Below are 15,118 nucleotides of genomic sequence, written 5' to 3' on the forward strand. Positions count from 1 at the left end.
ATTGCCGGAGAACTGGCAGCTTGTATATATGCACTGTATCTTAATATAGCAATACTTTGCACCTATGTAGCATTTTCCACGCATTGATCTTAAAGCACTTTACAAAGGAAAGGAGATCTTATTATCCCCATTTCACACACAGGGAAACTCAGCCACACAGGGGGAAAGTGACTTTCCCCAAGGTCACACCACACGTCAGAGAATGGATTAAAACCCACATCTCCTGACTGCCAGTCCAGTATCCCAGCCACTGGACTGTGCTGTTTCCCCATAGCTTGTGCTGACAGGCTCCCACCAATGCTCATCCTTAGGGTACGTGGCACCATTCTAACAGACCGTGAAGATTTGACTTGATTCCTTTTTCTTTACATGTATAATCCAAGCCACCTGTCAAATTACCCACTGGGAGCAGCACTTCGGCCATCACGCTGGAACTTGCCAAAGGTTTTGTAAGTGGGATGATGGGCCTGTACTGTTGATAAGCCTCCCTCTTCGAAGGTTAGCTGGCACGTTGGATTACAAGTACTCTCCCAACATGCAATCTGTTAACAGCTGGCAGAACACAGCTGCTTATCGCTTGCCAAACACACAAGCTACAGAAGAGCAAAGAAAATAAAAGGGATGGGGAAAGCTTCTACAAAACATTACCAGATGAGCATGGGTAGGCAGATGGGGAGCTGAGACCTCTGTTTACCATACTGATAATGTTCTCACTTTACTCTTACCTTGGCCTCCCAATCACAATAATTTATCTCATCCACTGATTGGGTCTTTTCATACGTGAGCTCCTTGGAGCAAGGATTGTTCTTTCATTACATTTGTACAGCACCTAGCACATCTGTCATGCTAACAAGGAACAGCAACTGCAACAGGGTCTCAGAGTGAGAGAGCATCTCAAACGTTTGGCTACATCAAAATAAACTACAGACAAATCTATTAACTGTTCAGCAATTCTCTGAACTGAACTTGGAACCTTTTGGAACGGAGATGTCAGTAGAAAAATATCTCCCATAACACTCACTTGCACACTTGTTTAACCCATCCCTTCATGGGGATTTGTTTCCTGTCCTCTGCTATCTGTGTCAAAATAAAATAAATAAATAAGTTTAAAAAAATCCAGCTTGTGCCCTTCATGAGTGAAACACCAGCCCCTGCAGAATCCAAGATCCTGTTAGACTGTGGGATGGTCCCTCAAGAGAGGTGATGAAGGCTCCATCATTTGAGATAGACACCTTGTAACCAACAGGCCACTAGATATGCTGAAAGGAAATATGCAGCCACAATACAGCTAGGGAATAAGGTAGACAGAAGGAGGCAACAGGTCTTTTCCATCTCAAGGTTGCTAGTTTCCTTATCTCCTACTGGACTGGACTACCTGAACGTACACAGTTAAGCAAAGCTCACATTCATGTAAACTGTTTGCTTATAAAGGACACCCATGTCCAAGCCCACTACAGGAACATGAATGCCACAAATCAGTGCCAAACATTGTGAGAGATGCGATGAGTAACTCAGGAAGGCGTTCTTAATAGTAGTTAAAGATCGTGAATTGGGTAAATTATTGCAGAGTTTTGAGTTGGGAATTGCACCTGAAGTGATTTTTTTACTTCAAATGCCACGTGCATTTAAACAGCAAAATTTCAAACATCAAGTGACATCGATGCCATATGAACCAAGGCTACAATTATTTAAAATTGTCCTGATCTAAATCATACCAAACCCATAAAAAACTGGTACCCTTAAATGGGCTTGATCTGCAATTCAGTGTTCTCTGCCATGCATGGGTTTAGAGATATATTTAGTGAACTCCTACAGTTCCACATGTCACAATCATTCTGATTACTACACAGTAATCTAAAAGCCAACTCTCTCATAAGCCGCTACATCTCCCTGATAGAAGGTGGAGCCTCATGTGTTTCTTTTGTTTTCTTGGTATCAGAGAACCTCAGACTGTTCTCACTGTCCTTGAAAGCCCACAAAACTTCCTTCCAAAGATGAGACATCTCTATCCCACACAGTGAGAGATTCCTACCAGCTCCCTGGGAAAGGTGGAGAGCCATAAACTCCTCTATGCAAAGATATTACACAGGCAGCCTGCTCCACCCTGACCAATGACATCTTCCTTGTGAAGATAAATTCTGGCCAGCTTGCCCCTCACTCATACAAAGATAAAGCCAAAGCCTTTTAGCTCTTACTCTGCCCCCACTTCCTTTGTGCATCTGGAACTGTGTATATTCTACCCTCGGGCCAATAAAGTTACAATTTCACCCCCTTCTCTCTCTTGCCAGCACCTCTTGGCCAGCTGCCCATATGAGCACCATAAAACCCCCTCACTCTTAGTCAGTGCATTGGCAAGGATGAAGGTTTAACAACAGCCACTTGGGTTCCCAGGCTCCAGCCTGCCCCTGCAAAAGGCAGCCGTCCTCGAGACATCACAGAGTTATGTTATTCCAGTCTTCCTAGTACATGGTATTTTAATAGTAACGCTCCTCGCACAATGCCCCAGACCTCCTCTCCTGTGCTAGGGAACTCCTTGCTGCCCACACACTTTATAAGTACACTCATCTAGTGTGTTTCTGTTGCACGGTAGGAGGAGTGCAGTAAGAGGAGGAAGAGTCAGCTGAATGGCTGTTTTCAGGACAGATTCACTGTGTTCCTTAAAGCCTCGCGCAGCTCAAATCCCCTGGAATGGTTTCAAAACCTGACTCATGTCCAGTTTGTCTATTTTAATCTTTACACACTTACATCACCCTGGGAGGCTCACAGTGTAACATACAAAACTTCCAGCACTTAATCTATAGAGGTCCAGTACTGCAATGACAAGCAACCCAAACAGACAGACAGCAGTACAAGCAAAGCTACAGAGAACCTACCAGACCAGGGAAGCAATGGACAAAATTGAAGTGGGCCCACTGACAGTGCAGATATGCTGAAGGGCAGCATGGCCTAGTAGATAAGGCACTGGAGCGGCAGTCAGATAGGCTGAGTTCTATTCTCAGCTCTACCAGCAATTTGTCTGTAACCTTGGGCAAGTCATTTAACCTCTTTGGGTCTCACAATGCTACGAAGTAGATAATCATTATCGACCCTTAATGCAAGCCTGGAAAGTACTCAGGCTCAGAGCCTGAGAGGTTATTTAGGTGCCTAACTCCCATTGAAATCAATGAATTTAAGCACCTAACTCCCACTGATTTCAATGGGAGTCAGGGGCCTAATTGCTTTTGAGAATCTGGGCCTGGGGATCTTGCAGCAAAGGGTGCAGCATTAGAACTGAAACAGAACAGAATGTTCAAGACTTCTGATAAATCCCCGATATCCCATCATGGGAATGGGGCTGGAGGTTTCACCAGGAGTTTAAGAATTGGGTACGCAGCTCAGTGGGGCTTCAGTACCTAACTCCCCTATGGCCTTTGAAAATCACAGCTTAAGTGCATATGCATTTGTGAGAGAGAGTCCCACTCCCCTCAAGGGAACATTGTGTTTGTAACAGTGACCACTAGGCAAAGACTTCCGTGTGGAAGATCACCAAACAAAAAAAGAAAAAACCCACAACCCCAAACAGCTGGAATGTGTTCAGCGTACAGCACACTGTATGTGGAAACACATCAGAGCCCAGAAACCCTGACCAGATCCCTGTACCTAACAACAGTTGCCTTGTTTATTTTATTCTGGTCAGTGAGTCAGAGTTTCAACTGATTCTTTGCAGTTATTCATCATAGTGGTTTTTGATGTAACTAAGGTTCTACGAAACTATAGGAAAATTTGGCAATTTTTTTCTACCCCTTGCTCCCTCCAAGAGATGAATAGTCAACAGGGATGAATGAGAACTGTCAGGATGTTTGCATAGCTTTTATTGTGAGAACAGCAGCAAGTGGTAGGCGTGGGACTCCTAGAAAGCACATGTTTGCATGCAAGGACGAAGGAGGGAAAACAGTGGATTTTTCTGCATGTGGGTAAAGGGACAATTTACAAGGAAGCATGACAGCCTGACTGTGACAGGGGCACAGAGCAGAAACGTACACTAGGTGAAACACAAGGCACTGAATACAAGAATGTAAGACCAAGACTGCTCATGGATTGTCTGTCAGAGGGCTAGAATGACACCACGTGTACATCTGCCAACAGCGTAACAGACCTGGCCAGGCAAATATAAGCAGAGGAGAGAGCAGAAAAGGGAATAAGCCAAGTGATGGCATAACGGTGCTGGAGGGCAGATATGGGAAAGTGGGAACGTGTCCACTACAAAGGGATGCACGACAGATCACAGCCAAAAGTAAGCAGGAGCAAATGGGCTAATGGAACTCCCCGAGCGTCAGCTCTCCAGACTGAGCAGAACGCAGCTGCCGGCTCTCTCTCACATACGAGGAAGAGTCATTACACCAACTCACCCAGTCCCTGTGCATTCAAACAACTTCATCTGGCTCCACATTCATTTCAGGATACAGTCCCATGAGTCTTACCTTTCCTCCCATCTCTGCTTTCCCCGTTCATCTTGCGCTCTTCTCCACTGTCCCTGCTACACAATTTGGCCAGTGGTAGTGCAAGAGCCTTGTCCCAGGCCGTGCCTGCCACCTGGAGCACCCTTCTTGCAACTCTAGGCTTCATCTACTCTCCTGAAAATATTTCTTCTCTCTCTCATCTAGATCTCAAACTTTCCCTACACCCACAGCTATTATACCTTCATAACAATAAAACAATAGCGCTGATTAACTCCATAAAGAGTTTCATGGACACAGTTTGTTGCTATACAAAATGCACTTGTGTATATGGCATTGCCTGAACAGGGGGGTACAAGCAAGAGAGCTGGAAAGGTATCAGGAGAGCTTTGATCTCCCGATTTAGCTCCCACCAGAAGTTACAGAAAAGAACCAGGCAGCAGGAAGTATTATGTTTCCAGTTTCATTCAACTAAGTCTGCATAATAGACGAGGAAAAACTTTACCGGCCTACCCATCTTGCCCCTCTTGCCAGGAACTCCAGGGATACCCTGTAAGGAAAAACACAAAAAAAAAAAAATAGGTCTGAATGGGAAAACAAACAAACAAAAAGCAAACAGGCTAATAACTGTGGCATTGTAGAGAAATCAAGATGTTGGCTATTTGCAGTCAGCTGTGAAAGCAAGGGAGAGTGGGAAGAGAATTAACCTTAACCCATTCACTATAACCTCCCCGTAGTGCAGAGACAAGCACGGTCCAACACCCAGGGGCAGCAGACTAAGGCTGTGCTTAGCAGTAATTAAGCTACTGGCCTGGAATCAAATGAAGGCTTCAGCCAAGACACTCACTAGAGAGCATCTGTTTATGTTTCTTATTTAGTTCTATGAGCATTAAATCAGCCACTCAGGAGCATTAGAGTCCCTCCCATGCAAGCATACACACGCTCAAGGGCTTCTCTTGTTTCTGAAGTCTGTATCTGCCAACCAGGTGGAGTGAAAATAAGATCAACTTTCATCCTTAGGAGATCTGGTTTGGATGGGGGGGGGGGAAGAGTGGGCCCTTTACTGTGTGGATAAGCAAGAAGGTGAAAGGGCACTGTTTTAAAAGGTTAGAAGAGAAGAGAGGAAAGGAAGGTCCTTAGTCAAACTTTCAGATCACAATCAACGGTTTGGAAAGTATGGAAGCTGTAAGGGAAAAGACGGGGTGAGGGAACAAGTATTTTCCAAAGTGACCAGTCACACTGGATGCCTCAACTTTAGCTTGCCCATCTGCAAAAAGGGACAAGCAGCTGCTATTTGAGATTCGGGCTCCTTGAAGGTGTTTCCAGTTTGGCACTCAAAATCCACTAGTTCATTTGGAAAAAAACATTTGTCCCAGGATGAAGGAAGGATTTTTTGCTTAAGCATTTGCTTTTCTTCCATTGAGATGGACCAAAAGAAAAAAATAAATCATGTCAACCATGGAAAATATAATCCACTTGAAAACGCCCCTCTACTTTATGAACAGCAATGGGTCACCTTTCTGGAACCCAGTTTCCTGAGCTGCTCATTAACGTACTGCACAAAGGTCCATCTCCCACACAAGGAAAAGAGCATGTTGAAGAGGATAACCTTCTCTCTGTCTCAGTATTAGGCATTCTTGCCTGTTCTTTTAAGAGCACACAAAGTGAGGGAGTCGACAACACAGTCATGTCCAGAAGAGGTTGCAATAGGTATCAAAGAAATTGGGTGATGGATATTCTAGAGACTGAAAGCCAGGGTTTTCCTCACAAAATACTCACTCGTTCTCCATCAGGCCCTGGCAGCCCAAATAATCCTGGGAGACCAATATACCCCTAAGAGAAAGAAGAAACAAGAAGTCAAATACATTTCCCTTCAGCAGTTATTCCATCCTGCCTGAACAGAAGAACGTCTTCCAGCGTTGGTCTATGGCAGCCGTGATGAAATAAACCTTGAGGCAAGTGTATATGCCCATGGACTGCATGGTGCTGGCTTCCACGATGTAGTCCAAGGGCACATACCCTCACACCAGGGATCATGAGGACTCCGTGCAGGAAGAAGCCGGCTGGATGGACCCTTACCTGGGCTGGGCTCTGATTGTACCTGAGAGAAATGGAGCTGGGTTTCAGGTTAGCAAGAGTTACAACCATGGTCATTTGTATGCTATGCCAAACAGAGATCTCTATGGGAGGGCCTGGTCCCCCTGAAGGTTTCTCATTCTGTTTCTCCTCCTGTCAGCCTCATACCTGGTCCTTCTTTCCTCCTCTCCCCGCAGAGTCCCTGAAGCTCATCCTTCCCTTCATAGGTTCCAAGATCAGAAGCCCATTGTGATCATCTAGTCTGACCACCTGTATAACACAGGCCACAGAACTGCCCCTAAATCATGCCTACAGCAGATCTTTTGGAAACATCCAATCTTGATTTAAAAATTGTCAGTGATGGAGACTCCACCGCAATCCTTGGTAAATTGTTCCAATGGTTAATTACTCTCATGATCTCAAATTTACACCTTCTTTCCTGTCTGAATTTGTCTAGCTTCCACTTCCAGCCATGAGATTGTGTTATACCTTTCTCGGCTAGATTGTAGAGCCCATTATTAAATGTTTGTCTTCAATGTAGGTGCTTTATAGACTGTAATTAAGTCAACCCTTAATCTTCTCCTTGTTAAGGTAAACAGATTGAGCTCCTTGCATCTATCACTGTAAGGCAAGTTTTCTAATCCTTTAATCATTCCCATGGCTCTTCTCTGAACCCTCTTTGATTTATCAACATCTGCTCCCTCCTCTTCCTACTGGATCCTGTCTCTCACTCTTCATAGGGCACCTTGTGGTGCAGATTCTAGCCAGACCACTTACAAATACCAGGCCCACCATGCCAAATACATCCATGAGCCTTTCAGCAGACTCCTTGCCCTCCCCTCAAGCACCACGGTCCCACTCTGAAATTGCACAGGCCTTGCATGCTGATCTGTGTGTGCATTAAGCTTCCTAATAGCTAATGCACAATGGCTTGGCCTTCTACATGCCTACATTTCCTCCGCTATCTAACTTTGATCAGAAGAGTCTCCTCTTCCTCATTAAAACCCAGTGTACTGTAAAGGCTGCTCCCTCTCAGCTCAGCAGTGATAGTCAGATATTCAGTTCTGCAATATTTCTTTTGTGCTCTGGGCTCCTTGCCTGGGCAAAAGCCACTGCATAAATGCTGCATGTTCTTTCACTTGCAGTACCTAGAGACTTGTGCTTAATTCACTGCACGCAGTGATTAAAACAAAACATTACCTTGTGCACTGCTCTTTTGCACAGGACTCTGTCAACTGCATAGCATCAAGCAGAAGTGAATTTTAGCAGGTAGCCACCACAATGATTTCCTAAAACTTGTATCGCCATAGAACAAAATTCAAACACTGACACTGAACTTCTCCCATCCCTCCTCCTTCCCACTCCCCAATTCTCCCCACTGGCCCATATCCATAAGCCTCTGAGACTCCTGGGGAGCCCATCAGGCCACTATCCCACACCACTTCAGTATTTCAGTTAGTCAGTACTCGCTGTGAGATGATACAACCACACAGACAGAGCCCAGCCATCCAACTCACTGTTTGTCCTCTCATCCCGAGTCACAAAGCAGCCACCTTCGCATCTCCTCACATTTCCCATGAAAAAGCAGTGGGGGAAGGAGGGCCTGAAGTGGTGAACAGTTCAGGCTCTTTCAGCCATAAAACAGTCGCTATCTGGGCTAAGAAATATCAAGACTAAGTTCCCATTAACTGTAATGGAAATTAGAGGTCCAGTTCTCCTAAGTGGCTTTCAAAATCTCAATTCTAGACATTTAGGGGTAGCAAATGAATAATTTTCAAGGGTCTTTATCCTGGATTGAAGACTGTAAATACCTGTATGAATGCTGAATTCCTACTGTCGCATAAGTCACACAATTCTCTAGCAAAAAATCCTGGTTACTCTAGTGAAATGGGTTCATCAGAAATAGAGATAAGTAAGCTGTGCTATCACAGATCTGTGTCTAAAGTAGTACATTAAGCAGCTGATCCTTCCTCTTCCTTCTACCAATAAAGTTAGCTATGGAGTCAGCTTTTGTTTATTGCTTGCAATGTTTTGAGTGATGGAAGACAGCTGGTAGCATTTACTGTTCATGGAGAAAGGATCACATGGTCAGGAGAGGAGCATTTTTATTGGCTCAGAGGATCACTATGGATTTCTAATTGTAGGTGAAGAGCAGAAGGTGATTAAATGCAGTTTTAATTCTTAACTCATCCCTCAACAGTCAGTGGGAATCCACAGAGCTCCAGCTGACGAGCAAACCGATGCAGGGATATTAACGTTCTCATTTGCATATGGCTTCAAGATGTTGGCTTGTTGTTATGCACAAAGATGTAAAATCAATTCCAAATGTCTCTGCTTATAAAACTCAGGACCAGCCTATGTCTGGAAAAACCCCTCTTCAAAGTATTTGGAGTGGCTGAACCACTGTGTTTGATGAAGCTAGAGAGATCTCACTGAGACCAAAGTTGTAGGGAAACCAATCCTTTGGGATTTGGATTTCTTTATTTCCTCTCCAATTCTTTGGGCTTTGAAAGAGTTAACTTTGCAGCACAGTTGCTCCATTGGCTTTGGTACCATTTTAAACCAATTGGGGATTTAATGATGCATCAATTAATTAATGAGCTCTATGTAATAAAAATAAGACACTTATATTAGGGTTGGAAAGTTGATCACAAGGAAAGACAGATACTTGGGGATGGAATGGGGGAGGGAGGAAAGAGAAAGACAAAGTAAAAAATGGCTCACTTACCCGACTGCCTTTTGGACCAGCTTCACCTATTGGTCCTGGTAAACCCTGAAACACAAAAGAAAAAACAAAGACAAATGTGGAGAGGCTTTAATATAAATCCTAATGAGCAGTGCCATATTTACAGCACTATCCCAGGATGGTTCAGATGATTTCACAACTATCCCAAGGGGTATCAATATGGGAGAATGGGAGGTGGGGGGGAGAGGAGGAAGAAATCCCTAATTGTTGTGAATTGATGACTCTGCAAAACGGGAGTCTTATAAAACACAGGAGCTCACTCTCCAAGACCCAGAACACTGGAACTAGAATAGAGATTTCTGGTCATAAGACTGGAGAGGTTAACACAGTTGGATGCAAGTAAATTGCAATCAAATGCAAGTTGCAATGTAAAGCGACACCATGTAGACAGTGGCACTCATCAAAAGGTGGGATTGAGTGTGCCATCAATGAATCATACAGACAAGGCGGCCGCTAATTGCAATGTCAAAAACACTTTAATTCCTGGGAGGGGAATCTAGATGGGGCCCGATCCAAAACCCATTGAAAACAATGGAAAGACTCCCATTGACTTCAGCAGCCTATGGATCAGGCCCACAGTTGCAGTATATGGTTAAAAAAGTATTTTAAATTTTTGAACTCCAAGTCATGAATGACCCTCTTTACCTTCAATAGTGGAAAGACTTGTAATCACTTCACCCACTTTTCTAGCAATGACGAGGGGCCCATTCAAGCTCCTTTTGAAGTCACTACTAAAATTCCCATTGGGCTTTAAGTGAAGGAGGATCAGCCTTATGACATCTGTAAAATTAGTTACACTGGGCAGGTTCTATCCAGAGCACTGGAAGCTGGGAAAGAATTCAAAATATATCTCATTGTATTTTTGTACCCATTGCTCTTCCCTTAAGCAGGGCTCTACTCTGAAAAGAGGCCCTATAAAAATTGCATAATGAGCTTCCATGTTTATTGCCTTTCACCAGCTTCCAGAACAAATTTATCTAGTTTACCAGTAACAAGGATAGGTTTTTTTCCTTCTTCAATTAGCAGCTCTGCATATTCAACCTGGGATCTGAAAGTCAAGCTGTGCTCTTTCTGGCTCACACATTGTCACCAGTAGATTTCTGCCATCGGAACATAGTTAGCAATTCTGCCTATGATGTGCGAAGCAAAATAGAGCCAAGCTCCCTCTCCCATAGCGCTGCAGAACCAGCACAGCTGACAGAAGTAAAATAGTAAAATTTTAGTCAGCAGGAAGAACTGACTGAAAACACACAAGATTCAGATCCCTTGAATAAGAAGGTGCCATTTTTCAAAGCCACTTTCTTGACTATAACTGCATTTTAAAAGTACTTTTGTTTTCTATGCACCTGGGGACAAATACTTTATCCAGCATATCTGATTGGGAGTAAGACCCTGTGAACCCATTAAACAGCATCCCTTAATCTTGACAGTTCACCATAACTCAAATGGTTATGATGTTGGTTGGACTGATGAACAGATGCTCTCACATGATATTTTGGTGTACAAGTCTCTGTAGTGTTCATGCCTGTAAAGGAACTGCTAGGATAAGCCAAACAGGTTCACAGTGTCTCTCTCTATGGAATTTTTCTTAGGCTAGGTAAATGGAGATCTCCATTAGATGCATTTAGATATAAGATGTAGGAGAGACTGGAAGAATTTTCCTCCATTGTTCACATCCACTGCCACTCTCTACGATACAATGTCCAGTGAGCATGTCTGTAGGGGAGCTGGAAGATTTACTAGGGCTTGGATAAAGCCAGCTACTAGGAATCTTTGGAAGAGAGTCAGTAGGTTCTGCAGGGGACATATAACTGCCTCAACTCTCAGATTTCACATGCTGTAGAGAGGGATCTTGATGACACAAAGAGCAGATTTCCTATTTTAAGAACGGGTAAGACGTGTGTCCTGGATGCCATCTTACAGTTTTTAAATGATTGGTGACATTGGTGATCACAGCTTAATGGCGGGAACTTGTTTTTCACCAGAAATTGCAGGGAACACGTTGCTAGAAAACTCTATCCAGCTGCACTCACTGTGTTTAGCGATTATATAGCGGTTCTGCTTTGGCAGGCTGTAAATATGCTGGAGGTGGAGGGCTGTGGATCAGGTAGCATGGGTGAGTTTCCTATAGCTAACCATTGTCCTCTAGTGCTGTACAGTAGAATATGAGGGACTAGTGAGTAGTCACTTCCTCAAGGGATCTTCAAAAGCAGATTTACCCTATTTCCATAGTCCCTCTAGGAAAAGGCTGAGCAGACAAAGCTTCAGAGGTAGAGTTTGCTGCTGGCTTTAATCACGAACTTCTATTCTCATTACACTTCTGTCTTAAGTTTTTCTCCTATGTGATATTAGGTATTAAAAGTGTTCTGTAAAGAGCAGGTAGGTAGGATACTGGGCATATGCCCCCTTCTCATCTCTTTATGATTAATAAGGTAGGTCTGAAAAAACATGGTCAGATTTTTCTTGCAAGTTCAGATCCTGCCCACCACAGAAGACACTGTGATGACTGGAGACTGGATTAAATAACGGCATCCCATGAGCTAAGAGAGTGAAAGTTGAGCAACTGAGGGAAGGGATGTTTAGCTAGCCAGATTCTTTGTTCATTTTTCTAACGCCTGTGTAACTCCAGTGCCCGACTGACATTTGGAAAGATGAATATCGTTAAAGATGCCGCACTCCTTCCCTTTGAATTAAGGGGTGAAAGCCTCCTCCCGCCTGGGCCATTCCTGGGGTGAAAGGCATTGCAAAGTGGGCAGGGAGATGTCTTCCACTCTAGGGACCACAGAGAAGACTTGTTCCTGCACCTGCCATTGCACCTGGCTCGTGTGCAGGGGCAGAAGGAAGGGGCATGGTGGCTCCTTGCTGTCTCCCCACTGGCACACTTAGGGAGCCGCAGAGAACAACCTGGGCCACAGTGAGCATAGTTTCAGAGATAAGGTCTATAAGGAGCAAGTGAACCTATATAGAACAGATTCTGCAGGGATCACATCAATTTGTCAAATGAGTGTGCTTTTGTTTTTAAAAGACAATGATCACAAGGAACAGAACAATTTCTAAGAACCTGAATGTTCACTAACAAATCAGAAAGGACCATATTATTTATTCTAAGGGGGAAAAACAAACAAAAATAAACCAATATATTCCAAGGTGTGAGCACTGTATTTAGTGGGGTATGCTTATATCTACCTGCATACCCAAATCCCTACTCTGTGCACAGCACGGTAAGATTTACTGCACCTGCCTGCCAGGATAACCTTTGGCACCTGGGCTCCCGTCTGGTCCGCGTTCACCCTTAAAAGAAAAGCACACAAAGGTGAGGTTAGTGCTGCAGCCTATTAGATTTTAGCTGCTTCGCCTTGAGGGTGGGGGTTGCGAATGAACTTGTTTCAGATTAATAAAGAGAAAGAAACATTAGATTAAAAAAGGCAGAGGAATAAATTAAAGAAGAAGAAAAAGCTACAGAGGCCAACTCAACAGGATCTAGGCATAAAGCAAGCATTGCTGACTTCCCACCCCTCCACAGAAACCTGCATATAGTTTGGAACAAGGAGGCTAAGAGAAGGTGTAAGGCTGCATCCATATCTCTGGCATATGGAACTGTTTTACTAGAGGGAAAGCTCTGCCAAACTTCTTTGAAACTGAATGGATTCATGTATAATATCCTTTAACATCATCTCTAACAGGCCTTGCTATTCATTGCTATTTTACTGCAAACATCAGACTTCACCAAATAAAAAATGGGGGTGGAAGGTGAATTACAGTCAAGTACTCAGTATGATGCAGTTAGTTAGTAAACTCCAGCTGAAAACTTAATGTAAAGAAAAAAGAATGAGTATAAATCTGCCCCTATTTCCATTGCATAAACTTGCACAAGTTTGGGCAATAAAGGTTGCAAATAAATTAGAAGCTTAACTAAATCATTCCTCTTCCCCTACCCCCACTGATGTTTGGTTAATGTATGCGCATAACTCCCGATTAGCACAGGAGTTAGCTGCATAAATCATCTCTGTATCAGGATGGCTCTGAAAAAGCACTTTGATTGCACTGAACAGCTTGGTAAATGACTCAGCCTGATTTCAGGGTATTAGCAGATGAGAGATTAAATCCTCACTCTTTGTAGTTTCAATCCTGGAACCTGGAAAGGGCACTCACCTGGTCTCCAGGATGACCTGGTGGTCCCGGGTAGCCTTTGTATCCCTGTTTAAAAATATGAGAGTAACAGAACAAAATAATCAGAACCTTTGTTTGAATTTCTCATCCCAGCTGAGAAGAAAGCTCTAAAGAGAAGTTTTCTCCAAATCTAGAATATGTTTTATGATTCATGTTAACTTTTCACCTCCCACCTTTTGTGTATTTAGACTACGTTCTTTAGGGCTGTAAACTACTATGTGTGTGTACAGCGCCTAAGACAGTGGACCTTTGTTCGGGGTTGGGGCCTCTAGATGCTTCTGCAATGCAAATAACCACCACTCGCAGCTGGATTTTCAGGATCGCAGATGAAGCTGCTTTGTTTTCACCTGAACATTATCCATTAGGAAGGGCTCAATCTTGGAATGGAACTGGAAAAACATCTACAAAATGATCTACCTGACTAGTCACATTCTCTATGTCCTGCAATGACCTCCGCCATTTCCTATTAAATCAGATTCATGGGATAAAATCTTGACTGTATTGAAATCAATGGGAATTTTGCAACAGACTTCAATACAGCCAGGATTACATCCACAGATTTTAAAGCAGAAGAGACCATTCAGGTCATCTAGTCTAGCCTCCTGCACAACACTGGCCACAGAGTTTCACCCAGCAATTCCTGAATCAAGTCCAGTAACATAGGGTTCAGTTATCACAGGTATCTTTCCGAAAGATATCCAAGAGATGGAGAATCCATCACATTCTTTGGTAAGTTGTTCCAATGGTCAACTACCCTCATCTATTTATTTTGCCTAATTTCCAATTCAAATATATCTAGTGTCAACTTTCAGTTTTTCAATCCTGTTATGCCTCTGTCTGCTAGATTAAAGAACCCGCTGTTATCAGGCATCTTCTCCCCTGTAGGTACTTAAAGATGATCAAGTCATCTCACACTTCTTTGATAAGCTACACAGGAGTTTCTTAAATCTCACATTGCAAGGCAGGTTTTCCAGACCTCAGATTATTCTTGTAGCTCTTGTTTGAGCTCATTCCAATTTTTCAGCCTCTTTTTGAAGTGTGGACACCAGAAGTGGACACTGTATTCCGGTAATCAGCTGGTCAGATTACATGATACATCTTTTTATTAGAGGATAAAAGAGTTTATGTTTTTCACTGCCAACAAACAGACCCTTCATTTTAAGGTGCAGTTTACATTCTCCAGATTTACTTACATCTCCCTTTGTATATCAAGTAACACACTTGGATTTTATACTCTTTGCCTGCCTTTATGATGTTACTATAGCTATTTAAAACAAACTAGTCTCCATAAAGTAGAGGCAAAGCAGATCAGAAAATTACATTTAGTTAGGACCTAACATGATAATTGGGCTATTACGGAGGACACAAAAAATAGAAAAATGTAACTTAAAACAAGCTTGTGGGGGGTATCAACATTTAAATAAAAAAATAGGAATAACAAAATACCTTCAGGCTGAGCTATAACTTAATTATTTCCTGATCTATAACTTTACACCCAGTCGTGGACTGGAGATCCAAAGATGTCACTGTAGTATAGTCAAACATGTCAGGCGATCTATTTTTCCCTCTCTGGGAGCCACAATGGTACCCTTTTCGACTAAATGCTCAGTCCTTCAATTCACTCACCAGACAAGTGACTGGACTTTGATTCTGCTCAACTGTCTTTTTATTTTTCCCATGTGATCTTCTA

The 15,118-nt window shown here is 43.2% G+C and overlaps 1 protein-coding gene across 4 annotated transcripts in view; it reads right to left on the reverse strand.

Moving 5' to 3' along the window:
• The window catches only part of COL27A1 (collagen type XXVII alpha 1 chain), a 225,736-nt gene that overhangs the window by 145,167 nt on the left and 65,451 nt on the right, over positions 1-15,118 (reverse strand). For all 4 annotated transcript variants that reach the window (XM_050926920.1, XM_050926919.1, XM_050926917.1 and 1 more), the window contains exons 8-12: positions 13,411-13,455; positions 12,496-12,549; positions 9,241-9,285; positions 6,216-6,269; positions 4,942-4,986 (exon numbers count right to left, since the gene is read on the reverse strand). In XM_050926920.1, the coding sequence (XP_050782877.1) occupies positions 4,942-4,986; positions 6,216-6,269; positions 9,241-9,285; positions 12,496-12,549; positions 13,411-13,455 (243 nt within the window). The remainder of the gene's footprint in view (positions 1-4,941; positions 4,987-6,215; positions 6,270-9,240; positions 9,286-12,495; positions 12,550-13,410; positions 13,456-15,118) is intronic.

The sequence above is a fragment of the Gopherus flavomarginatus genome, chromosome 17, assembly GCF_025201925.1.
Source record: "Gopherus flavomarginatus isolate rGopFla2 chromosome 17, rGopFla2.mat.asm, whole genome shotgun sequence".
Taxonomy (NCBI): Eukaryota; Metazoa; Chordata; order Testudines; family Testudinidae; genus Gopherus; species Gopherus flavomarginatus.